This window comes from Bubalus bubalis, chromosome 1, assembly GCF_019923935.1.
Source record: "Bubalus bubalis isolate 160015118507 breed Murrah chromosome 1, NDDB_SH_1, whole genome shotgun sequence".
In the NCBI taxonomy this organism is placed as follows: domain Eukaryota; kingdom Metazoa; phylum Chordata; class Mammalia; order Artiodactyla; family Bovidae; genus Bubalus; species Bubalus bubalis.
The window spans coordinates 145,037,782-145,065,700 of NC_059157.1; the positions used below are offsets into that span (position 1 = coordinate 145,037,782).

The window sequence follows — 27,919 nt, forward strand, 5'->3', positions numbered from 1 at the left end:
ACACAGATATATAGAACAGTCTTTTGGACTCTGTGGGAGAGGGCGAGGGTGGGATGATTTGGGAGAATGGCATTGAAACATGTATACTATCATGTGTGAAACGAATTGCCAGTCCAGGTTTGATGCATGATACAGGATGCTCGGGGCTGGTGCACTGGGATGACCCAGAAGGATGGGATGGGGAGGGAGGTGGGAGGGGGGCTCAGGATGGGGAACACGTGTACACCCGTGGCGGATTCATGTCAAGGTATGGAAAAATCAATACAATATTGTAAAGTAATTAGCCTCCAATTAAAATAAATAAATTAAAAAAAAAGAAACTCTGTGTTGTACATTGATGACACTATATAAATGTTGTTGGCTTTGGTTCTTAGTAGAAAGAAAAACTAGATAGTTAAAGATGGAAGGGAACTTGGTAGGATCACTAATTATGAGAATTAAGGGTTCTTCAAGGGAAGGAGGGAAAGAAGAAAAGTAAAAATTAATTTTAAGAAAAATTAATAAAGATACACACTATGATTTTTAAAAAGCACCTCTAGTTTTGATTGCTGATAGCAGGAACTCACCTGTCATAGAGTAGAGGTTATCACTCATCTATTTTTAATTTTTCATTTAATTAAATGTGACTAAATGTCAACAAAATATTAAAGTCAATATAAATGATTTGAACAACATGTGGAAAATTATTCTGGGGAAATTATAATCCATTAATATTGTTGGGTTATTGTTAATCTATACTCAATCTTGCCCCATATTGTTTTTCTAAAATGAAGTTAATTCTCCCAAAATAAAGTAATTTCAGCTTTTTTAGGAACAAATTCATACCAAACAAGAGAGGATTTTGAACAACGGGGATATAACTATTTTAAGTTATATGAGAGTTTGAGAGTGATATGGATGTGTTTAATCTTGTGACTCTAACATTCAAAATAATAACTTATCAATCCTATTATATTTAGAACACTTTGAAATATATTTGAAAGTCTTAGTTCTTATAGGATTTATATTTTTGATGATAAACATTTGCCTGAGAGTTGCCAGAATGTTTTAAATAAAAATTATAAGGTTTAAGAATTAGAATAAGTTGTTTAATAAAAATATTATTGCCAAGAAAACCCAGTGTACTTTTATAAACATATAGTCTTGGGGTTAGAAGGATTGGTAATGCTTTTTATCTGGGAGGGTTTGACTATGTCAGTTTAAGTTTGCTAGAAGTGTTAGTAAATGGATACATTACCCAATACATCAGTTCAGTTCAGTCGCTCAGTCATGTCCGACTCTTTGCTACCCTTTGAATCTCAGCACACCAGGCCTCCCTGTCCATCACCAACTCCCGGAGTTTTCCCAAACTCATGTCCATTGAGTCGGTGATGTCATCTAACCATCTCATCCTCTGTCATCCCCTTATCCTCCTGCCTTCAATCTTTCCCAGCATCAGGATCTTTTCAAATGAGTCAGCTCTTCGCATCAGGTGGCCAAAGTATTGGGGTTCCAGCTTCAACATCACTCCTTCCATTGAACACCCAGGACTGATTTCCTTTAGGATGGACTGGTTGGATCTCATTACAGTCCAAGGGACTCTCAACAGTCTTAACACCACAGTTTAAAAGCGTCAATTTTTCGGCACTCAGCTTTCTTTATAGTCCAACTCTCACATCCGTATATGACTACTGGAGGAACCATAGCCTTGACTAGGTGGACCTTTGTTGACAAAGTAATGTCTCTGCTTTTGAATATGCTGTCTAGGTTGGTCATATCTTTCCTTCCAAGGAGGAAGCATCTTTTAATTTCATGGCAGCAGTCACCATCTGCAGTGATTTTGCAGTCCCCCAAAATAAAGTCTGACACTGTTTCTGCTGTCTCCACATCTATTTGCCATGAAGTAATGGGACTGGATGCCATGATCCGGTTTACCCCAAGCATACTCATTTCTGCAAGATTTTTGAAAAATCCTCATAACATTTTCTTGTGAATTAGATGAGATCTGCAATTGGGTAAATAACCATGTAGAAGTTGAGGCAAGCTTTGTTTATGGAAGTGTTATATTTTTGGACTTATCCTAGCTAATATTTTTCCTTAGTGAGCTGGATAAAAACATAGTTATTAGATGAACCATAGCCTTCAGAAAATTAAGAAAATATCTATTTACCATTTACAGTATTCCATGGGATGTGTGGACAAATCAGGGAGGAGTTATCAATATAATATAATTAGGATTCAAACTGTATTCTTCTACTTTGAAACTAGAAAAATCCTAACTTTAGCTTACAACATCAGATTTTTGAAGGTAGAATATTAGATGTTTGCCTTGTTTATTCATGGGAATAAGATTTAGAGTTTTACTCAGTCAGGACCTCAGGTAAGGGCAATGCATATTGGAATGGCTTATTCAGCTAATGTAAAAATAGGGTTTATAAAGAAGTCACAGTGTCTGTAACAGTGGTTAGAACACACTTGAAATATTGGCCCAATTCTGGGGACCCTAAGGTGTTCGTGCTATATATTGGTGAGTAGAGATATGCTGTCTTCTATTGATGGTACATTAAATATTGTGTAAGTATATTATTTTAAAGTGTACAACACTAGGACTTCCCTGGTGGCTCAGTGGTAAAGAATCCGCCTGCCAGTGCAGGAGCCGCAGGAGACAAGGGTTTGATCCCTGGGTGGGGAAGCTCCCCTGGAAGAGGGAATGGCAACCCACTCCAGTAGTCTTGCCTGGAGACTGGAGGAGCCTGGCAGGCTACAGTCCATGGGGTCACAAAGAATCAGACACAACTGAAGCAACTTAACACACACACAATGTTTAGGACTAAAAAATACAATGTTTAGATTGGGGCAAGGGGATGAGAAAGGGAGAATAGGAGTGTAAGTAAATATTTCTTTCAGAAGAGAGTGTTATTCGATGTACAATTAATATATGCTATATTCACAGAGGCACACATGCATGCACATACACACAAACAGCTGTTATTTGGTGTTATGGAGAAAACCATAACTCAGAAAGAGTCAAAGAAGGCTGTCTCTGAGATGGGGGGTGGGGGGGATGGGGACTTGGGATTGAGAGGGATGAATTGATAAAAAAAAAACAAAACATTTTAATGCTATTGGATTTTACACAATGGACATATCTTATTACATTTTTTAGAAAAAGTTATCAAGGCCTGGATGACCAACCTCCCTGGAGAGAAAGTGAAAAAAAAAGCAAAACGACAAAGTGAGAGAATCAAGAGTGGGATCTACAAATGATGCTATGATTTAGAAGGAACTGGGGGTCATCTACCCTGGACAAGAAGTGTATGAAGAGACTTATGTAGATGTAGGGAAAGAGAGTAGGAAATGTAAGGATGTAGGGAAAAGATAAGTAGGGAAAGAGAAGGAAGTCTCTCTAGGCCTTAGCGCCATCTTTTGAGAAACCTCTGCGCCATGAGAGCGAAGTGGAGGAAGAAGCGAATGCGCAGGCTGAAGCGCAAAAGAAGAAAGATGAGGCAGAGGTCCAAGTAAACTTGTACACCCATGGAAGCCACAGAAGCAGAAACAAGGGAAGCCAGAGGCCAGGGACGCTGGTACAAAGTGTGGACTGCATGCCTACTATCTAGAACTTATCAATGGATCTGGAACATCTGTGGCCATTCTGATCGCCTTGACCACCTTTTCGAGACCTACCTTGCTCATATCAAAGCCGTCCCTTTTGGTCCATTGCCCTGGACCTGTGATAACTATGGACTAGTTCTCTTCTCAGTTGTGGCTGAATGTAACGTGTACAATAAATCATCTCTTTTGCTGTCTTAGCTGAAGAAAAAAAAAAAAAAAAAAAAAGAGAAGGAAGTCTTTGGCTTATCATAGTGCTATAGGAATTCCTATCCCATGGGATCCCAGGATCTGCATGGGAGATTCGTGTATCTATGTATCCAAAGAAATTCTATGGAATATTGTGCTCATATATGAATGTGTGCATTTAAGAGGAGGGGATGCACCATCGTTTTCAACTGATTTTTTTCCCCCAAAGGAGTATAAGATTTAAAATAGGTTAAAACTACAGGGTCACTTGCCTTATGGAGTAATAAACACTTGTGTAAAGAGGCCATCTTTTATAGATAATTTAGAAATAATTCTCACACTGGATAAAGCACACTAGTTTATTTGAAAGAAACTTTTTCTGCTCTAAGGTTCTAATATTTATATAATAAAAAGGAATAAAATACATTTATAATAAAACATTTATTGTGCACTTGCTACATATAGCTCATCATGCCAAATGCTTGACATGGGCTCTCATTCAATTTTTATAGGGTCAGATTACATAGGTACCAGGCTTCCCTGATAGCACAGTTGGTAAAGAATTGCCTGCAATGCAGGAGACTCTGGTTCAATTCCTGGGTCAGGAAGATCCACTGGAGAAGGGATAGGCTACCCATTCCAGTATTCTTGGGCTTCCCTCAGCTGGCTAGGGGGTGGCTCAGCTGGTAAAGAATCTGACTGTAATGTGGGAGACCTGGGTTTGACCCCTGGATTGGGAAGATCCCTGAAGAAGGGAATGGCTACCCACTCCAGTATTCTGGCCTGTAGAATTCCAAGGACTGTATAGTCCATGGGGTTGCAAAGAATCGGACATGACTGAGTGACATTCCCTTTCATTTTTCAGGTAGGTATCACATCAAAAACTCAGAGAGACAAAGAAACTTACTAGAGTTCACTGCAGTAAGGGACAGAGCTAAGATGACAGCCGAAGAAGTCCGGCCCTAGAACTGGCCTGAAGCCCCCTTTGGAAGGGTTTTTCCCTCTCATTCTGACTCGCCCTCACTGAAAGAATTAGTCGCTCAGTCATGTCTGACTCTTTCCAACTGTATGAACTGTAGCTCACCAGGCTCCTCTGTCCATGGAATTCTCCAGGCAAGAATACTGGAGTAGGTAGCCATTCCTTTCTCCAGGGATCTTCCCCACCCAGGTATTGAACCAGGGTCTCCTGCATTGCAGCCAAATTCTTTACCCTCTGAGCAACCAGGAAAGCCTGATTCTCCCTCACTGCACTGTGTTAATTCTACTCCATGACTGACAGTGGCAACACTGGCAGCTGCAGAGCTCCTCTTCCCATTTCCTTCAGTGCTTGTCCATGTGTGTGGCATTTTTGTGCCTTAATTGTCTGTGTTATCTGAACATGATTTCCTTTAATGGACTTCCCTGGTGACTCAGACAGTAAAGAATTTTGTTTCATAAAAAATACATATATTATCTACCTAGCTAGCTATTGTCTATTCTTCTATCTATATAGAGAAAGAGATTGTATTCATTTTCTTTTGGTACTTTGACAGATAACCACAAACTCAATGGTTTGCAACAGCACACCTTTTATGTTTTGTAGGTTAGAATTGTAGCCTGGTTCTCACTGGACTAAAATCAAGGTACTCACAGGGCTGTCTTATTTTCTGGAGGCACTGGAGGAGAATTTGTTTCCTTGCCTTTTCCAACTCTCTTGGTTCATAGCCCCTTTTGTCCATCCTCCAAGCCAGGAACACCGGTGGTAGTTTTAATTGCCGAGTCGTGTCCAACTCTTGCAACCCCATGGACTGTAGCCTGCCAAGGCTCTTCTATCCATGGGATTCTCCAGGCAAGAATACTGCAGTGATTTGCCACTTCCTTCTCCAGGGGATCTTCCCAACCAAGGAATCAAATCCCAGTCATCTGCATTGCAGGCGGATTCTTTACTGACTGAGCTACCAGGGAAGCCCTAGGCAGAGTTTATCTTACATTCTGTAACTTTAATCTCTCTGTGGTTATATTGTTGTTTAGCCACTTCAGTTCAGTTCAGTTCAGTTGCTCAGTTGTGTCTGACTCTTTGTGACCCCGTAGGCTGCAGCACACCAGGCCTCCCTGTCCATCACCAACTCCCAGACTTGACTCAAACTCCTGTCCATTGAGTTGGTGATGCCATCCAACAATTTCATCCCTGTCGTCCCCTTCTCCTCTTGCCCTCAATCTTTCCCAGCATCAGGGTCTTTTCAAATGAGTCAGTTCTTCACATCAGGTGGCCAAAGTATTGGAGTTTCAGCTTCAACATCAGTCCTTCCAATGAATATTCAGGACTGATTTCCTTTAAGGTGGACTGGTTGGATCTCCTTGCAGTCCAAGGGACTCTGAAGAGTCTTCTCCAACACCACAGTTCAAAAGCATCAATTTTTCGGCGCTTAGCTTTCTTTATAGTCCAACTGTCATGTCCATACATGACTACTGGAAAAACCATAGCCTTGACTAGATGGACCTTTGTTGGCAAAGTAATGTCTCTGCTTTTTAATATGCTGTCTAGGTTGGTCATAACTTTTCTTCCAAGGAGTAAACATCTTTTTATTTCATGGCTGCAATCACCATCTGCAGTGATTTTGGAACCCCCCAAAATAAAGTCTGATACTGTTTTCTCATCTATTTGCCATGAAGTGATGGGATCAGATGCCATGATCTCAGTTTTCTGAATGTTGAGCCTTAAGCCAACTTTTTCACTCTCCTCTTTCACTTTAATCAAAAAGCTCTTTAGTTCTTCTTCACTTTTTGAAATAAGGGCAGTCTGTCTGCCCTTCTCCATCAGAGGGCAGACAGACTAAAAACCACAATCACAGAAAATTAACAATCTAATCACATGGACCACAGCCTTGTCTAACTCAATGAAACTATGAGCCATGCCGTGTAGGGCCACCCAAGATGGATGGGTCATGGTGGAGAGTTCTGACAAAATGTGGTCCACTGGAGAAGGGAATGGCAAACCACTTCAGTATTCCTGCCTTGAGAACCCCATGGACAGTATGAAAAGGCAAAAAGGTAGGACACTGAAAGATGAACTCCCCAGGTTGGTAGGTGCCCAATATGCTACTGGAGATCAGTGTAGAAATAACTCCAGAAAGAATGAAGAGACAGAGCCAAAGCAAAACACCACCCAGTTGTGGATTTGATTGGTGATGGAAGCAAGGTCCAATGCTGTAAAGAGTAATATTGCAAAGGAACCTGGAATGTTAGGTCCATGAATCAAGGCAAGTTGGAAGTGATCAACCAGGAGATGGGAAGAGTGAATATCGACATTTTAGGAATCAGTCAACTAAAATGGACTGGAAAGGGTGAATTTAACTCAGATGACCATATCTACTACTCTGAGCAAGAATCCCTTAGAAGAAGTGGAGTAGCCATCATGGTCAACAAAAGAGTCCAAAATACAGTACTTGGATGCAGTCTCAAAAATGACAGAGTGATCTCTGTTCATTTCCAAGGCAAACCATTCAATATCATGGTAATCCAAGTCTATGCCCTGACCAGAAATGCTGAAGAAGCCGAAGTTGAACAGTTCTATGAAGACCTACAAGACCGTCTAGAATTAACAACAAAAAAAGATGTCCTTTTCATTATAGGGGACTGGAATGCAAAAGTAGGAGTCAAGAAACACCTGGAGTAACAGGCAAATTTGGTCTTGGAATACGGAATGAAGCAGGGCAAAGGCTAATAGAGCTCTGCCAAGAGAATGCACTGGTCATGATAAGCACCTTCTTCCAACAACACAAGGGAAGACTCTACACATGGACATCACCAGATGGTCAACACTGAAATCAGATTGATTATATTCTTCATAGCCTAAGATTAAGAAGCTCTATACAGTCAGCAAAAACAAGACCAGAAGCTGACTGTGGCTTAGACCATGAACTCCTTATTGCCAAATTCAGACTTAAATTGAAGAAAGTAGGGAAAATCACTAGACCATCCAGGTATAATCCCTAATGATTATACAGTGGAAACAAGAAATAGATTTAAGGGACTAGATCTGATAGAATGCCTGATGAACTATGGACGGAGGTTCATGACATTGTATAGGAGTCAGGGAGCAAGACCATCTCCAAGAAAAAGAAATGCAAAAAAGGAAAATGGCTGTCTGAGGAGGCCTTAGAAATAGCTGTGAAAAGAAGAGAAGTGAAAAGCAAAGGAGAAAAGGAAAGATATACTCATTTGAATGCAGAGTTCCAAAGAATAGCAAGGAGAGATAAGAGAGCCTTCCCCAGTGATCAGTGCAAAGAAATAGAAGGAAAAAATAGAATGGGAAAGACTAGAGGTCTCTTCAAGAAAATTAAAGATACCAAGGGAACATTTCATGCAAAGATGGGCTCAACAAAGGACAGAATTGGTATGGACCTAACAGAAACAGAAGATATTAAGAAGAGGTGGCAAGAATACACAGAAGAACTGTACAAAAAAGATCTTCATGACCCAGATAATCATGGTGGTGTGATCACTCACCTAGAGCCAGACATCCTGGAATGTGAACTGAAGTGGGCCTTAGGAAGCATCACTATGAACAAAGCTAGAGGAGTTGATGGAATTCCAGTTGAGTTATTTCAAATCCTCAAAGATGATGCTGTGAAAGTGCTACACTCAATATGCCATCAAATTTGGAAAACTCAGTGGTGGCCCAGGACTGGAAAAGGTCAGTTTTCATTCCAATCCCTAAGAAAGGCAATGCCAAAGAATGCTCAAACTACTGCACAATTGCACTAATCTTATACACTAGTAAAGTAATGCTCAAAATTCTCCAAGACAGGCTTCAACAGTACATGAACCATGAACTTCCAGATGTTCAAGGTGGTTTTAGAAAAGGTAGAGAAACCAGAGATCAAATTGTCAACATCCGCTGAATCATGGAAAAAGCAAGAGAGTTCCAGAAAAACATCTATTTCTGCTTTATTGACTATGCCAAAGCCTTTGACTGTGTGGATCCCAATAAACTGTGGAAAATTCTGAAAGAGATGGGAATACCAGACCACCTGACCTGCCTCCTGAGAAACCTGTATGCAGGTCAGGAAGCAACAGTTAGAACTGGACATGGAACAACAGACTGGTTCCAAATAGGAAAAGGGGTACGTCAAGGCTGTATATTGTCACCCTGCTTATTTAACTTCTATGCAGAGTACAGTATGAGACACGCTGGACTGGAAGAAGCACAAACTGAAATCAAGGTTTCTGGGAGAAATATCAATAACCTCAGATATGCAGATGACACACCCTTATGGCCGAAAGTGAAGAACTAAAGAGCCTCCTGATGAAAGTGAAGGAGGAGAGAGAAAAATTTCAGTCACTAAGTCATGTCTATTCTTTTGTGACCCCATGGACTATAGCCTGTCAGGCTCTTCTGTCCATGCAATTTCCCAGGCTAGAATAATGGAGTGGATTGCTATTTCCATCTCCAGGGGATCTTCCTGACCCAGGGATAGAACCCACATCTCCTTCATTGACAGATGGATTCTCTACCACTGAGCCACCTGGGAAGCCCTGGGATTATCCTAGACTGGTCCAAATCAACCAGGATTATCTCTCCATCTCAAAGACCTTAATTTATGACATCTGTTTTGCCATATAAGATAGCAATTTCACATTTTCCAAGAATTAGCACATGGATATCTTTGAAGACAATTATTCTTCCTAGCACAAACACTTAATGCAGGCATTTTTTCTGAGGACTGAGACAAAACAAAATCCCTTCCCTAGAAGAGATTACATTTGAGGAAATACTGAAACAGAGAAGGGAAATACAAAAAATGTGTTCTATGAGATAAGGATGAACAGTTAACAGCACTATGGGGAGCCTGCCTGAGGTTGAGGGTGAGCTAGAGAAAATTTGGTTAGAAAATTAGAACAATTCTTGACATAGTCCTATGACTCTGTTACTTTTCCTGCAGGTTTTGAGACTCTGGGATATTCAGCATCAACTGTCCATCCAGAGGATCTCTTGCTTTTTCCCCAAGAGTCAGGACTTCAGGTGTCTCTTCCACTTTGATGAAGCCCACGGACGACTCTTCATCTCGTTCAATAACCAGCTAGCTTTGCTGGCAATGAAAAGTGAAGCCGGCAAGAGGGTGACAAGCCACAAGAAAGCAGTCACTTGTGTGCTTTACAATTCAGTCTTGAAGCAGGTAACGATACTTTTCTGTCACTCTCCTAACATGTGCCCACATTCAGTTCCTTAATTCAATCTGGGGACAAATATAGAAAAGGAAAGGTGGGAAAGAAATGATTTAAGCTGTGTGCTCTTCTGCAAGACTGTGTATTCGGGTGGATTTGGAGAGTAATTTCATTTTCAACCAGCAGCCACAGCAGCACTGATAGAGTTACTCAGAGGCAGTATTCCAGCTAAAGCAAACACAGCATGGAATGTAATTGAACTTATCTTTGTTACCCTCTAGTTTAGCTCTTGATGCCAAATGCAAGTGAACCTGGCTGTAAAATTCCCTGTTACGCACACCATCACCATCCCCCTGCATCCCTGTGGAAAGATCTGAAATATGCATGAAATGTAATTAGCAAAGATCCATTTTGCCGGCACAGTTTCGGTGAGTGGCTCGCTGTGGCAGGCCCGGAATGTATTCATAATAAAATGATTCTGTTAAATGTGCTGCCACTTGGTATGCAGCTCGAGTGTTGTTTGTCTCCCCACCACGTTAATGATGCTTTGCAGCCTTTGCTTATGGGAGCGCTCCCTGCATGTCAATGAGAAAAGGGGCTGCTCTGGAGTGGAGATGCCACAGGGACCACAGCCCTTCTTAGAGGACAGGGAGGGCCAGCCTGTGGGTATTGTGGAGGGAGTGGAGCAATCCTTTTCATTGCCCTTGGAGCTTAGTCTGTGGCCATGATCACCCCAGGCCTGACAGTCACAGAACAGCAGGAGCCAAGCTGACAGCCAGTATCCAGCTTGTGGCCTATTAAACAATAACTCCAGCCCATCCTTCTTTCCTTTCTGCAGAAGCTTCTGCATCCACGCAGAAATGAGTAGTTCAGATGGTGTGCCACGGGAGGAAAGGCCTTTGTTAGTAATGAGTAGTGTGTCATGTCACTACTTCAAATACTCTGCTGGTTATTCTAGGAGATAAAAGTCCTTTACAAAACAATCCATTTTGAATTCCATCTGTGGGTGAAACATCCCCTAGTAAATGTTTTACTGAACTGTATGAAGGCAGCCAGTTAATTTGGCTCCCTGGTGGCCACTGAGAGATATATTTCTTTCCAGAAGAATGTTCTGCTAATTGAGATTTGCAGAGTTAAAGTGCTGAGTTTATGTGTAGATGTTATGATCCTATATTGCCTGACCATAAGATGAGCAATTTTCCATGAGGCATTCAGGAAATAGGACACAAAGAAGGTCTGGAGTCTTCCATTTGGAACATGAAGATAAAGCCAAAATAACACAAGGATATGCCAGTTATAGGCAACAACAGAATATGCACATGTGGAATATTACATGCAAAGAATCTCTGTACACATGAGTTGGATATTGATGCCTCTTTTATTTCTGAGATCAAAAGTATAAATAATTAAATGCAATGTTAAAGTGTATATAAAGTACATAGAGTTGTGTATCATACAGAAATGTTTCCTATTATCAGCTAAACTATGGAGAAACACTTTAACATTGTGTAACATTTATAATTGCAAAAAATATATATTGCAATCAAGTACAAAGGAAACAATATCACCCACAGACCCATAAGCCAGTGATAACTGATCATTTCAAAGTAGTTATATAAAACAAATGAAACTGTTTTGAACAAGTGTCAGGTGCCAGGAATGAGGGATCAAAGATTCACATACCACAAAGTTTCTTTACCCCCATAGTTCAAGGAGATTCAGATACAGAGAATCTTCCCAGAGCTCACTGTTGGGCAGGTGCTCATTACAGGATTGTGGGGTGATATCAGGGGACCAGACACATGACTCACTCACAAAGAAACAATGGAATAGAGTAAAATGAAGAGAGGAAAAAGCAAAGTGCTATCCTTGGAAAGAGGACCATTCTGCCTAGGGCTGAGTGGGTGACAGTTTAGCAGAGCCCTGAAATCTCCAATGGGAACCTCTGAAAGGAGAGAATGAAGTAACTTCAGACAGATGGTACAACACGGCCACCTGTGTAAGCACAAACAATGCGTTTTTTTTCAGGGAGAGGGTTTATTCTGGTGTGACTAGTTTGTGGGTACTTAGCAAATATTGGGAGACTTGAGACAGTGGAGGGAGCTTAGAGTCAGATTGTGAATGCCATTCACTCAATGAACCAAGGTCTAGTCTTGGAAAAATACAGACTTGAGGTTAGAACAGCAATTCTCACAGTGTGATCTCAGATTTCTGTGGAAGTCAGACCCTTTCAAAGGGTCAAAACTATTTTCATCATCATATTAATCTGTTGTCCACTTTTTCCACTCTCATTGTTTCATGAGTGTTCAGTGGTGTTTCCTAGAGGCTATGTGATGACTGATGGCACAATGTGCTTTTGTATTTATGTGTTTTAACGATTTCTCAGTTTAAATTTCTAATATGGCAAATATATGTGTTTATCTGTTTTTGTCTTTATTTCTATCTCTGTCTCCCAGATAAATAGAAGCTATTTGGATTCTTCAGTACTTTTTAATAGTGTAAAATCAAAAGATCAAAGCTTTGAGAACACAGAGAGAAAAGAGAGTTCAAATGTTTGGCAGACTACGTCCCGTGTCTAAGCTTTGGCTTATTGATTTTCAACAGTGTGTGTGTCTGTGTGTTGGGGGGCAGGCATAGACATGATGACGGTAGCAAAGGCTGTCTCTGCAGCCATCGCCCTGCTGTGTCCTGCTTCTCAGAGGTAGTTCTCCTTTCTCCCAGGCAGTCAGCCCAGGCAAGTCGCCCCAGTCCCCCCAAACCTCTCAGGTTGAAGCTTTTAATACACCTCTTCCTTATTTACATATTGATATTTCTTACTCTTTATTTTACCCATGTGACATATGAAAGCAGAAGTTGGAAAGAGTTAGAAAGGCAGAGGGACCCCTGAATAGGGCTTTGTCTCTGGCCCCGTGAGATGAGGAAGTGGTTTTTCCTGCCCCTCCTCTTCTCTGCCACTGCAGTTCTTGCTGGTTAACATTCAGTTCTGGGACTCCTCTCGGTCCTCTCTGCATCTGATGTGTCCAGGAACATCTTCTGCCACACCTCTCTCCCTTGCATTTCTAGTTGTTATCCAGCTAAACAGTTACCTAAATTCTCACTTTCTCTCCTCCCATGTTTGATAAAAGGGAAAGATTCTTGTCTTTCACTTTCGTATTTTCCTACAACTCCCAACACTCTTCTGAACAGCAACGAATGCTCAATTCTAGATTTGGTCGATTGTTGCTATTTCTAAATCTAAGTTCAAAAGGAACACATGCTTTTTCAGTCTGCTGGTGCTCTTAGGTTATTTGGTTTGGTGTCTTTTTGAAATACTTTCCCTTTATCTGAATCAAATGAAAACATGTCAACATGTTGTCATTTCAACACTTTGCTACACCTTATTATTATTTCATTCTATTTGGTCATCAATGAGAACTTCCCATTATTCCTATATGAAAGTGACATGGCATATTTCTGTGACTTATCTTCCTGCCTTTTGGGTACCTTCACATCCTAATCTAAGAAAGTGATGTTAAGCCATGCAGAGACTTTGAAAATGGACTGTGAGCTTTATTTCACTTAGCAAAGCTTACAGTCTCAGCTAGTGGCAGAACAAGTTGGGACAGGATAAGGGAGTCCTTGGAATGCACAATTTTGAAAGAATCAAAGTCACACAATATCCTGGAGGTAGTTCTAATGAACTGTCTGCATAGAATTCTTAAGTGAAGCTGTTCTTAAAAACCCATGATTGTTGGGGAATTTTAAAAATGTGTTTGTTGATATCATCTAAACTGAAAAAGAGAAAATTTCTGACTTATCCTAATGATGTGCTTTTGTAAAACAGGTGATGTTTCAGTGCTTTTTGCATCTGGACATAGTTAGGCTAAATGTAAATAGGCATTATCAAATCTTGACAGTGATATTCATTATTTTTCCCATTGAAATAATTTACCTTTTGTAAAACAATACTTGCTTATTACAAGAAATTAAAATAATTCTGTAAAGTTCAAATAAGGAACTAAATATTGCTGAAATATCATCAACATGTTCTAAATACCTCTCTGTGCATAGACTATTTCACCTGAATATGGTTCTATAACCTACATTTTATTCTATGACATATTGGAATTAATTCCTTGTTTCTAATGTAGATCTCCTTCGTCATTTTTAAAAAGCAGCACAGAGTCCCACTGTATGTGTATCATAATTTACTGATGCATTTGCCTTGATGAGCATTTTGCTATTATGAATTTCTTTATGCATAAATATATTCACACTCATGACTTTATCTCTCTAAGGCAAAATCTTAAGAATAAATTTCAAAGTTAAAATATATGTATATGAGATAATTTGGTACACAAATTGCCTCCTGAATCTTACTATGTTACCCAATCTTTAAGAGTAAACACATTAATCATATAAAGAGACATGTCAGACAGCAACTGCCTGGCAGCCTCTGGCAGGACTCCTACGATCTCTGACATTGTTCCTGTTATTCACCATGGAATGTTGTCTTTGAAAATTTGAAGATTAGACCTTCTTTACTTTACCCAGAGTAGTGTCTGTTTCTTGAGGACCAACTCTTACAAGAAACATGATGTCAATCATTCATTTAAAATGGGGTTAAGTATAATCTTTTAGTGACAGTGCATCTCCTGTCCTCTTTTCTGCACACGATTTTGGGGGAATTGTGATGTTTGAGAGTCTAACCAATTCAATACATAGTTCCTATGGGAATTGTAAATCTGAGTAGAGGGAAATGGACAAGCTTGAGGGAAATTTATCTCCACTTTACAAGACATTATGCCTCTTTGTGCTTGTATTTAGGGCAAAATCAATGAGTTTCTCCTTGATAAGTAGATAAACAGGGATGAAAACTTTCTCCTTGCCTGCTTACTGCTGGGCTCCAAGTGACTTGTGTTAATGTGGCTTTTCTTCACTGGTCAGATTAAGGCTGTACTTGGTTACATGTCAATATTGAGGCTATGAGCTCTGGTCACTTGTTGAAGACATGGGAAGTGCCTTAGTGTTAAGGGTAGATCAAGGAACTGCCCTGGTGTTCTAGTGGTTAAGACTTCATGCTTCCACTGCAGGGGACCCAGGTTCAATCCCTGGTTGGGGAACTAATATTCTGCTTGCCAACATATATACACACTTACATGCGTGTGTGTATACATATACATATGTGTTTATTTAAAAGTGATTGCTTGGAAGGAATACCACATTTCAGTGTTACAAAACTCAAAAAGACTAAGGGTATACAGTAAAAATTTCCTTTTATCACTGTTTCTACCTACCAGTTTCCTTTGCTGTAAGCAACTAGTTCATGAGATCCATGAGTACCCTTTAAGGGCTGTTGTATTCATACACAAGTAAATATGTATTTGTTGTCACAAATATGTATACTCACTTTTAAATAGATGTGTATAATAATTCTTAATATTTAAGAATATTAATTATGTGGTTTTACACAAACAGTAGTATGTTATATGCACAGCAACACTGCTCTGTACTTTGATTTTCCACCCAACAATACAGCCTAATGATCATTTTATTTATCTCATTACCCAGAATATCTTCTTTCTTTTTGACAGCTGCATGGTATTCTATTTAATGGGAGTGGCAAATGTTGAAAAGTAGAGACATTACTTTGCCAAACAAAAGTCTGTCTGGTCAAAACTATGGTTTTTCCAGTAGTCATGTATGGATGTGAGAGTTGGACTATAAAGAAAGCTGAGCGCCAAAAAATTGATGCTTTTGAACTGTGGTGTTGGAGAAGACTCTTGAGAGTCCCTTGGACTGCAAGGAGATCCAACCAGTCCATCCTAAAGGAGATCAGTCCTGAATATTCATTGGAAGGACTGATGCTGAAGCTGAAACTCCAATACTTTGGCCACCTGATGTGAAGTATTGACTCATTTGAAAAGACACTGATGGTGGGAAAGATTGAAGGCAGGAGGAGAAGGGACGACAGAGGATGAGATGGGTGGGTGACATCACCGACTCGATGGACATGAGTTTAAGTAAGCTCTGGGGGTTGGGTATGGAGAGGGAAGCCCGGTGTGCTGCAATCCATGGTTTGCAAAAAGTTGGACGTGACTGAGTGACTGAACTGAACTGATGGGACCAGATGCCATGATCTTTGTTCTTTGAGTGTTGAGTTTTAAGCCAGCTTTTTCACTCTCACTTTCATCAAGAGGCTCTTTAGTTCCTCTTCGCTTTCTGCCATAAGGGTGTTGTCATCTGTATATCTGAGGTTATTGATATTTCTGCCAGCAATCTTGATTTCAGCTTGTGCTTCATCCAGTCTGACATTTTGCATTGTGTACTCTGCATGTAAGTTAAATAAGCAGGATGACAATATACAGCCTTGTATTCCTTTCCCAATTTGGAACCAGTCTGTTGTTCCATGGATGTTCCAGTTCTAACTGTTGCTTGTTGGTTTGCATACAGGTTTTTCAGGAGGTAGGTAAGGTGGTCTGGTATTCCCGTCTCTTTAAGAATTTTCCACAGTTTATTGTGGTCCACACAGTCAAAGACTTTATTGTTGTCGGTGAAGCAGATGTTTTTCTTGAATTCTCTTGCTTTTCTATGATCCATTTGATGTTGCCAATTTGATCTCTGGTTCCTTTGCCTTTTCTAAATCCAGCTTGAATATCTGGAATTTTTTGGCTCATTGTTGAAGCTTAACTTGGAGAATTTTGAGCATTACTTTGCTAGCGTGTGAGATGAGTGCAATTGTGCAGTAGTTTGTGCAGTAGTTTGAACATGTTTTGGCATTGTCTGTCTTTGGGATTAGAATGAAGACTGACCTTTTCTAGTCCTGGGCTACTGCTGAATTTTCCCAATTGCTGGCATGTTGAGTGCAGCCCTTTAACAGCATCATCTTTTAGGATTTGAAATAGCTCAACTGGAATTCCATCACCTCCACTAGTTTTGTTGTAGTGATGCTTCCTAATGCCCACCTGAGTTCACACTTCAGGATGTCTGGCTCTAGGTGAGTAATCACACCATCGTGATTATCTGAGTCATGAAGATCATTTTTGTATAGTTCTTCTGTGTATTCTTGCCATCTCCTCTTAATATCTTCTGCTTCTGTTAGGTCCATACTGTTTCTGTCCTTTATTATGCCCATGTTTGCATGAAATGTTTCTTTGGAATCTCCAGTTTTTTTGAAGAGATCTCTAGTCTTTCCCGTTTTGTTGTTTTCCTGTGTTTCTTTGCACTGATCACTGAGGAAGGCTTTCTTATCTCTCTTTGCTATTCTTTGGAACTCTGCACCCAGATGGATCTATCCTTCCTTTTCTCCTTTGCCTTTCACTTCTCTTCTTTTATCAGCTATTTGTAAGGCTTCCTCAGACAGCCATTTTGCCTTTTTCTTGGGGATGGTCTGATCACAGCCTTGTGTACATTGTTGCTAAACTCTGTCTTTACTTCTTCAGTACTCTGTCTATCAGATCTACTCCCTTGAATTTATTTGTTACTTCCACTGAATAATTGTAAGGGATTTGATTTAGGTCATACTTGAATAGCCTAATGGTTTTCCCTGCTTTCTTCAATTTAAGTATGAATTTTGCAGTAAGGAGTTCATGATCTGAGCCACAGTCAGCTCCTGGTCTTGTTTTGCTGACTGTATACAGCTTCTCCATCTTTGGCTGCAAAGACTATAATCCATCTGATTTTGGTGTTGACCACCTGGTCATGTCCATGTGTAGAGTTGTCTCTTGTGTTGTTGGAAGAGCTTGTTTGCTGTGATGTGTGCTTTCTCTTGGCAAAACTCTGTTAGCCTTTGCCCTGCTTCATTTTTTATTCCAAGGCCAAACTTGCCTGTTACTCCTGGTATCTCTGGACTTCCTACTTTCTCATTCCAGTCCCCTATGATGAAAAGGACATCTTTTTTTTTTTTTTTTCGGTGTTAATTCTAGAAGGTCTTGTAGGTCTTTATAGAACCGTTCAGCTTCTTAAGCATCAGTAGTTGATGCATAGACTTGGATCACTATGATGTTGAATGGTTTACCTTTGAAACAAACAGAGATCATTTTGTCATTTTTGAGATTGTACCCACGTACTGCATTTCAGACTCTTTTGTTGACTATGAGGGCTACTCCATTTCTTCTAAGGGGTTCTTACCCACAACAATAGATGTAATGGTGATCTGAATTAAATTCACCCATTCTGGTGAATGATATGATTATGTTGCATTAATTTTATGATAATATTGCATTGATATGATGGTTTGCATTAATATTCAGAAGTTGAACCAATCAAATGCTTCTTATACTTTGTTGGATTTGAAATTATTTTGTTGAGTACTTTTGCCACTATGTTCATGAGGATATAGATCTATACTTTTCTCTACTTGTATGTCTTTGTCTGATTTTGGTAATGCTGGTCTCATAAAATGAGCTTGGAAGTATTTCCTCTGCTTCTTTTCCCTGAATAAGATTGTATACAGTTGGCATAATTCCTTCCTTAAATGTTTGGTAAAACTCAACATCTGCTGCTTTCTGTTTTGGAAGACTATTAGCTATTGATATAATTTATTTAATATTCGGTGAACTCCGGGAGTTGGTGATGGACAGGGAGGCCTGGCGTGCTGCGATTCATGGGGTCGCAAAGAGTCGGACATGACTGAGCAGCTGAACTGAACTGATAGACCTATTCAGACTCCTTCTTGTGTGAGTTTGGACAGATTATGTCATTCAACAAATTAGCCCATTTTATCTAGGTTATCAGCTTTGTAAGGACAGAATTGTTTAGCATACCTCTATAATCCCTTTAATGTGTATGGGGTCTTGGGTGATGTTCTCTCTCTGATTTCTGATGTTGGCAATGTGCATCTTTTGTCATTTTTTTTTTTTTACTTAGCCTGGATATATCATCAACTTTTAAATGTTTTTCTAAGAACAAGCTTTTGGTTTCATTAATTTTAATGATTTTTTATTTTTAATTTCATTGATTTCTATTCTAATTTTATTTTTCTTTTCTCCTTCTTATTTATATTGTATTAACTCTTTTTTTTTCTACTTTTGTGAAGTAGAATTTTAGATGATTGATTTTAGATACCCCCTGCCATACATGTATGTAGTGCCATAATTTTTCTTCAAAGCACTGCTTTCTCTGACCTGGGACTTAGAAGAAAATCTCATAAATTTTGATAAGGTATATTTTCATTTTCATTTAGTTAAAAATATTTTAAAATTTCTATTGATGTTTCTTCTTTGATCCATGCTTTGTTTGAAATGTGTTGTTTAGTCTCCAAGTGTTCAGGGGTTTTCCAGTTATCTTTCTGTATACGTTCTGAGTTTAATTTCATTGTGATCTGCGATCAGACACTGTATGATTTTTATTCTTTTAAATTTGTTAAGGGGTGTTTTATGACCCCAAGTGTGTTTTATCTTGGTGAATTTTCCATGAGCGCTTGAGAAAAATGTGTGTTTTGCTGCTGTTGGGTGAGGTAGTCCATAGATGTCAATTATATTCAGTTGATTGATGGTGTTGTTGAGTTCAACTACATCTTTACTGGTTTTCTGCCTAGAATGGTTCTTTCCATTTCTGATGGAGGGATGCTGAAGTCTCCTACTATAACAGTGGGTTCATGTATTTCTCCTTGTAATTCTACAACTTTTGCCTCACATAGTTTGACAAAGGTTTTAGTCATATACACGTTGGTGATTGTTATGTTTTCTTGGCAAAGTAACCTTTGTCCTTATGAAATGCCCTGCTTTTTTCTTAATAACTTTCCCTGCTCTGAAGCCTGAACATGAAGTGAAAGTGTTAGTCATTCAGTCGTGTCTGACTCTTTGAGACCCCATGAACCGTAACCCATCAGGCTCCTCTGTCCATGGTATTTCACAGGCAAGAACACTGGAGCGGGTTGCTGTTTCCTCCTCCAGGGCATCTTCCCAACCCAAGACTGAACCCCAGACTCTTGCATTGCAGGCAGATTCTTTACCATCTGAGCCACCAGGGAAGCCCAGCTCAAAGCCTTCAGAGGACAAAGGCTCTGAAGTCTGATTTTTCTGAAATTAATACAACTACTTCTGCTTTATTTTGCTTAATGTGAGCATGAGATACCTTTCTTTATCCTGATCTGTAACCTCAAAATAATACTCGTAAACTTGTGGGAGAGCTCCCTATGACCAGCTCCTGAAAAATTTTGACTCTCAGACTTGTCCACTTTGAGCTTCCAGTAATCCATCAGTTACAGTTCTGATTTTCCTCTCTCAGCTCCCTTCGCCAGGGAGTTTTTGGTTCATGAGTTTCTGCTCTGGTAGGTTGTGATTTTCTCGATCTGCTTGTTGGTCTCCTCAATTTGGAGAGCAAAGATCTGCCCTATGATCTCGCTTCTTGGAGTGGTTGAAGAAGAGTTGTTGATTTTTCAGTTTGTCCAGGTTTTTACTCATTGTTAGGATGGAATAAAAACTTCCAAGCATGTGGCATCAGGACCTGCAAGTCCAATGCAATCTCAACTATTTTTGGAAGTAGTTTTTTTTCTCAGCAATTTTTCAGAAGGAAGGAGGTGGTGAGGTTTTAGACTCAGAGTTTCCCAATGATTTCCACTGAGCAAGTTATTTAATTTCTTTAAGCAAAGTTTTATTGTCTATAAAATAAGAATTATAATACCTCCTGTGTAGATTTTCTTTAAAGAACAAAGGGTATTGTGTATAAAGATACACAGAACAAAGCAGGAGTAAAAGCTAAATAAAGACTAGCCAAAAAAAGGGAAGTGATGCTTTTCTGACTTCATACCCTAATCCCTGTGTGTGCCTGGTCATTTGGGGAGTATTTTGAACACCTGAATAATGAGCACAGATGGTCCCAGCCTGTGGCCCCTCTCCTGATTTACATTGCCTAAGCCTTGCTGGCCTCCTTGCTAGTCCTTGAACATGCTAAAGACACTCTGTCTCAGGGCTTTTGTATTGCTGTTTACTTTGCCTGGAACTCTCTTCACCCAGGTATCTGTATGGCTCCCTCCTTCACCTTAGTCATATCTTTCTTCAAATAATTCCTTAGGGAAACCTCCCTGAGCCTCCAAGTTTGTACCCACTCCCAGTGATCTTTGCCTTCTTCTTGGTTATAGTTTTCTCCATAATGTTTTTCACTGTTAAATATTGTGTGTGTATGTGTGTGTGTGTGGGCACACGTGTGTGTATGTATGCATGTCTTTTTTGTTTTTCAGTTGCATTGCTTCCAACCTTCCTCCACTAAATATAAGGGCAGGAATTTTTCACTGTTGAATCACCAGTGCCTAGCCTTGTGCCTTGCATACTGTTCTTATTGTTTACTCACTAAGTTGCATCTGACTCTTTTGTGACCCCATAGACTGTAGCCCATAGACAGAGGAGCCTGGCAGGCTACAGTCCATGGGGTCACAAGAGTAGGACACTACTTAGCGACTAAACCACTACCATCAGACAAGAATACTGGAGTGGGCTGCCATTTCCTTCTCCAGGAGATCTTCCTGACCTAGGGATCAAACCTGCATCTCCTGCATTGGCAGGATGATTCTTTACTACTGAGCCACCAGAGAAGCCCTTGCATATTGTAGGGGTTCAGTAAACTCAAGGAACGAATCTAAAAAGTCCAATTATAAATTCATCTAGAAAGAGGTGATACCTGACAAATAAGATTTATAAATGGAAAATGACGTCCTTAAAATATTTGCATTCTTTGTCTGTACCAGTCCTCTGAGATATTATTATTCTTCTCACCTCACTACTTACTGAGTTGTAACTTCTAGAGATTTGATGCAAAATAGAAATAAAAGAGGTAGCCTGCTTTATATTATGGAACTATAAACAGCACTGACTTAAAAAAAATAAAATTATGAACAGCAATTCAATCAAATGTCCTGATCCCTTGGTAGGCAAGCAACATCCGCCACTGCAATTCTGTAATTTTTGATTCTTCTTGCCTAGACCTAGAACTTGAGATACATATAAAATAGAATAGAAGTGCTTATTGTTGTTGAAATAGCAAGAAGACATTCAGGGGGCATGGATAGCGCCTCCCATCTCTTACAATTTTCTGATTGACTGTGACAGCTTCAGATGAGAGCGACAAAAAGACCTCTATATTCCTAAACAGCGATTAGCTCTGGTACATAAGGTGGAGCATTTCTCCATCAGAATGATTTGCTCACAAGGTCCATTTGCACTGAAGTGTAGTTATTAAGACCATGCTATTTTCTGCTCTGCAGATGCCAAAGCTCGGTCCTCAACGGTTAAGGTCTCATCTGATGAAAAGCAGTCAGGAGTAAACTGAAAACTTAAAGGGACTTGATATCATCAAAATGTGGCATATAAATGTGATGCCAATACTTATTTCTGGGTTTTATCACTGATAAAAACATTTTGCTATAAATACCATCTTCACCGTCTGATAGTCAAACCTCTTCATCTGCCAAGTGATGTGAAACATGCTTCTCTCTCACTAGACTTTGAATGTCTTTTCACTTGTCTTGTTATTCTTGTATTCTGATATTGTCTTAGTGAGAGTAGATTCTGGTTAATACTGGGTGTGTGTTTGTGACATAGTCAGTCCTTATATTTCAACACATGGTTTTCCTGAAGACTGCGCCTTAAGGCAGATTGCCATAGAATGAAATCTGACTGGCTGTACACTGTTGTCATTATTGATTCAGATTTCATGAGAAATTGTGAAATGAGTAGAGAAACGTGCTGAAAAGTGATGAAAGGTATGTTGGAGCTCAGCCAGTTAAGGCAGAGGAAGGGGAGTATAAAGCAGCAAAAAGCGAAGGTTCCTAACTCCTGATTAAATGTCTGCATAAGATAAAAGCAGTGGGTGGATGATGAGATGCTTTGCAATGTGAACGAGGCCAGTCTTGAACAAGTAAGCACATCTTTCTTTGAACATAGTTTACTTTCTTTTTCTTTTTTTTTTGTTTCTGTCAAAGGATATTTTTTAGTGCTGACATGCTTAGCATATAATAGATCAATGAATATTTTTGAATAGATGGTTCCCAGGTGGCTCAGGGGTATAGTATCTGCCTATCAAACAGAAGATGCAGGTTCTATCCCTGGGTTGGGAAGATCCCCTGAAGTAGGAAATGGCAACCCACTCCAGTATTCTTGTCTGAGAAACCCTATGGAGAGTGGAGCCTGGTGGGTTGCAGCCCATGGGGTCTCAAAATAGTCAGATATGACTTAGCAACTAAACAAAAACAAAAAATTTCATAACCTTTCTTCAAAGATCACTATCAAAAATTTCCCTTGAGGGAACATATATAGTATACCTAAGGCTGATTCATGTTGATGTTTAACAGAAAATAACAAAATTCTATAAAGCAATTATCCATCAACTAAAAATATATATACATTAAAAAAAAAGAATAAGGGCAATTAATTAAACATTTTTTCACTTGTTTGGAATATTATGTTTTCATGACTTTGTCTTTAATGAATACAATCCAAAGTCTTAAGCAATTATGTGCAAAATCTTGTGACATAATTTTAAATTTCAAGGTTCATCTAAAATGCTGGTTTCTCAAATGTAACTGTCTGCATTCATTCTCATGGCTGGAAGAAACCAAGTCATTAAATATTTTTATTAAATTGGTTTGGATATGAAAAGTGACATGAATTCAAATAAGAGGTCAGGTTATTAAGCTTAAACGGAATAGTAATACTAGCTAACTTTTATGAAGTATTTATTGTATGCTATATACTGCGCTAAGTGCTTTACAAGTATCTGCTTACTTAAACCTCTTAAAAACGGTTTGAGGGATAACTATGAATCTCTCTGGTTTATAGGTGAGGAAACTGAAGCTTATAGAGATTAAGTAATGAATCCAAGTTTACACACTGACATTTAAACTCAAACATACTGGCTCCAGGCCCAGTACTTAACCACCGTGCATATTGCACAAACCAAAGCAGATAGAAACACAGTTACATGGAATGATAACTAAAGTGTTACATCATATTATTATGAAGATCCAGGTCATTTGCTCTAGAAGTTACACTCTAGGCTATGTGGCAGCCTGGATGGGAAGGTAGTTTGGGGGAGGATGGATACATGTTTATGTATGATTGAGTACCTTCACTATGCACCTGAAATTGTCACATGATTGCTAATCAGCTAAATACCCTGATACAAAATAAAGTAAAAAAAAAAAAAGAGTTTGTATAAATTGGTTAAGTATGGATGTTCAGTTCAGTTCAGTTCAGTCGCTCAGTCATGTCCAACTCTTCGTGACCCCATGAATTGCAGCACGCCAGGCCTCCTTGTCCATCACCAACTCCCGGAGTTCACCCAAACTCATGTCCATCGAGTCGGTGATGCCATCTAGCCATCTCATCCTCTGTCGTCCCCTTCTCCTACTGCCCCCAATCCCTCCCAGCCTCAGAGTCTTTTCCAATGAGTCAACTGTTCGCATGAGGTGGCCAAAGTACTGGAGTTTCAGCTTTAGCATCAGTCCCTCCAATTAACACCCAGGACTGGTCTCCTTTAGGATGGACTGGTTGGATCTCCTTGCAGTCCAAGGGACTCTCAAGAGTCTTCTCCAACACCACAGTTCAAAAGCATCAATTCTTTGGCGCTCAGCTTTCTTCACAGTCCAACTCTCACATTCACACATGACCACTGGAAAAACCATAGCCTTGACTAGACGGACCTTTGTTGGCAAAGTAATGTCTCTGCTTTTCAATATGCTATCTAGGTTGGTCATAATTTTCCTTCCAAGGAGTAAGCGTCTTTTAATTTCATGGCTGCTATCACTCTGCAGTGATTTTGGAGCCCCAAAAAATAAAGTCTGACACTGTTTCCACTGCTTCCCCATCTACTTCCCATGAAGTGGTGGGACCAGATGCCATGATCTTGGTTTTCTGAATGTTGAGCTTTAAGCCAACTTTTTCACTCTCCTCTTTCACTTTCATCAAGAGGCTTTTGAGTTCCTTTTCACTTTCTGCCATAAGGGTGGTGTCATCTGCATATCTGAGGTTATTGATATTTCTCATGGCAATCTTGATTCCAGCTTGTGCTTCTTCCAGTCCAGCGTTTCTCATGATGTACTCTGCATATAAGTTAAATATGCAAGGTGACAATATACAGCCTTGATGTACTCCTTTTCCTATTTGGAACCAGTCTGTTGTTCCATGCCCAGTTCTAACTGTTGCTTCCTGATGTGCATACAGATTTCTCAAGAGGCAGGTCAGGCAGTCTGGTATTCCCATCTCTTTTAGAATTTTCCACAGTTTGTGGTGATCTGCACAGTCAAAGGCTTTGGCATAGTCAATAAAGCAGAAATAGATGTTTTTCTGGAACTCTCTTCCTTTTTCCATGATCCAGCAGATGTTGGCAATTTGATCTCTGGTTCCTCTGCCTGTTCTAAAACCAGCTTGAACATCTGGAAATTCATGGTTCAAGTATTGCTGAAGCCTGGCTTGGAGAATTTTGAGCATTACTTTACTAGCGTGTGAGATGAGTGCAATTGTGCGGTAGTTTGAGCATTCTTTGGCATTGCCTTTTTTTGGGATTGGAATGAAAACTGACTTTTTCCAGTCCTGTCGCCACTGCTGAGTTTTCCAAATTTGCTGGCATATTGAGTGCGGTACTTTCATAGCATCATTTTTCAGGATTTGAAATAGCTCAACTGGAATTCCATCACCTCCCCTAGCTTTGTTCATAGTGATGCTTTCTAAGGCTCACTTGACTTCACCTTCCAGGATGTCAGGCTCTAGGTGAATGATCACACCATCATCATATTATGGGTCATGAAGATCTTTTTTGTACAGTTGTCCTGTGTATTCTTGCCACCGCTTCTTAATATCTTCTGCTTCTGTTAGGTCCATACCATTTCTGTCCTTTATGGAGCCCATCTTTGCATGAAATGTTCCCTTGGTATCTCTAATTTTCTTGAAGAGATCTCTAGGCTTTCCCATTCTGTTGTTTTCCTCTATTTCTTTGCATTGATCGCTGAGGAAGGCTTTCTTATCTCTCCTTGCTATTCTTTGGAACTCTGCAGTCAGATGCTTATATCTTTCCTTTTCTTCTTTGCTTTTCACTTCTCTTCTTTTCACAGCTATTTGTAAGGCCTCCTCAGACAGCCATTTTCCTTTTTTGCATTTCTTTTCCGTGGGGATGGTCTTGATCCCTGTCTCCTGTACAATGTCACAAACCTCCGTCCATAGTTCATCAGCCACTCTGTCTATCAGATCTAGTCCCTTAAATCTATTTCTCATTTCAACTTTATAATCATAAGGGATTTGATTTAGGTCATACCCAAATGGTCTAGTGGTTTTCTCTATTTTCTTCAATTTAAGTCTGAATTTTGCAATAAGGATTTCATGATCTGAGCCACAGTCAGCTCCCAGTCTTGTTTTTGTTGACTGTATAGAGCTTCTCCATCCTTGGCTGCAAAGAATATAATCAATCTGATTTCAGTGTTGACCATCTGGTGATGTCCATGTGTAGAGTCTTCTCTTGTGTTGTTGTGCTGACAGAATGTGGTCCAGTGGAGAAGGGAATGGCAAACCACTTCAGTATTCTTGCCTTGAGAACCCCATGAACAGTATGAAAAGGCAAGATGATAGGATACTGAAAGAGGAACTTCCAGGGTCAGTAGGTGCCCAATATGTTACTGGAGATCAGTGGAGAAATAACTCCAGAAAGAATGAAGGGATGAAGGCAAAGCAAAAACAATACTGAGCTCTGGATGTGACTGCTGATACAAGCAAGGTCTGATGCTGTAAAGAGCAATCATTGCATAGGAACCTGGAATGTCAGGTCCAGGAATCAAGGGAAATTGGAAGTGGTCAAACAGGAGATGGCAAGAATGAACATCAACATTCTAGGAATCTGTGAACTAAAATGGACTGGAATGGGTGAATTTAACTCAGATAACCATTATATCTACTACTGTGGGCAGGAATCCCTTAGAAGAAATGGAGTAGGCATCATGGTCAACAAAACAGTCCGAAATGCAGTACTTGGATGCAATCTCAAAAATGACAGAATGATCTCTGTTGTTTCCAAGGCAAACCATTCAATATCACAGTAATCCAAGCCTATGTCCCAACCAGTAATGCTGAAGAAGCTGAACTGTTCTATGAAGACCTATAAGACCTTTTAGAATTAACACCCAAAAAAGATATCCTTTCATTACAGGGGACTGGAATGCAAAAGTAGGAAGTCAAGAAACATCTGGAGTAACAGGCAAATTTGGCTTTGGAGTATGGAATGAAGTAGGGCAAAGGCTAATAGAGTTTTGCCAAGAGAATGCACTGGTCATAGCAAACACCCTCTTCCAACAACACAAGAGTGTGGATGTTAGAGATATTGATATAGGTATAAATATGTGTTTGTGTGTAGATATAAATAAAATTCAAGTGTATTCAGGAAAAAAAAGAGGAGTCTCCATTCATTCAGTCTAACATATGCTTAGCCTGAAGTGGAAACACCTGTTAGTTTATTAAATTGTAGAATTAATTCATGTGGAAATAAGAGAGGAGGGGGAAAGGAGGCTTTAATTCATACCAAAGGGAGGAATGAATATATATATAAAGAAATTATGCCATAGTTTAATAATGGTAATTAAACACTGAAGCTACTTTTGGTTCACTGGGAGAAAATGTGTAGCATGGATATAGTTTTACATCATTTAAGAAATTTTCCAATTGAGAGCTGCAATATCAGGGGAAAAAAGGGCTACAAGAACACCCATGCAATAATCAGTTCTTTGTTGAGGCATAAAGATTGTTAAACGGTGGCCCTTTCATTCAATCCCTTTTCTTTTTTTGCTTCTGGGAACTACTGCCTTTGGTGAGCATCTCTACCTGGACTATAACAGCAGCCTCTGAATGGTCTTCTCACAACCTGTTTTTTTTTCTACACTGTTGCCAGAGGTATATTCACAAACTAACTAATAAAAGATGCACTTTTTCTCTCCTCCTTATTAGAACAAAGACATCATTCTTAATTTTATTTTGCGTCATACATGCCACTGATAACCAATGAAAGATATGAACCCTTTCCCAGTTAACAACAACAACAA

At 39.6% G+C, this 27,919-nt stretch overlaps 1 protein-coding gene across 3 annotated transcripts in view; it reads left to right on the forward strand.

Moving 5' to 3' along the window:
• WDR49 (WD repeat domain 49) overlaps positions 1–27,919 on the forward strand; it is a 170,372-nt gene that overhangs the window by 72,928 nt on the left and 69,525 nt on the right. For all 3 annotated transcript variants that reach the window (XM_006077286.4, XM_044945189.2, XM_044945192.2), the window contains one exon: positions 9,702–9,935. In XM_006077286.4, coding sequence (XP_006077348.3) covers positions 9,702–9,935 — 234 coding nt within the window. The remainder of the gene's footprint in view (positions 1–9,701; positions 9,936–27,919) is intronic.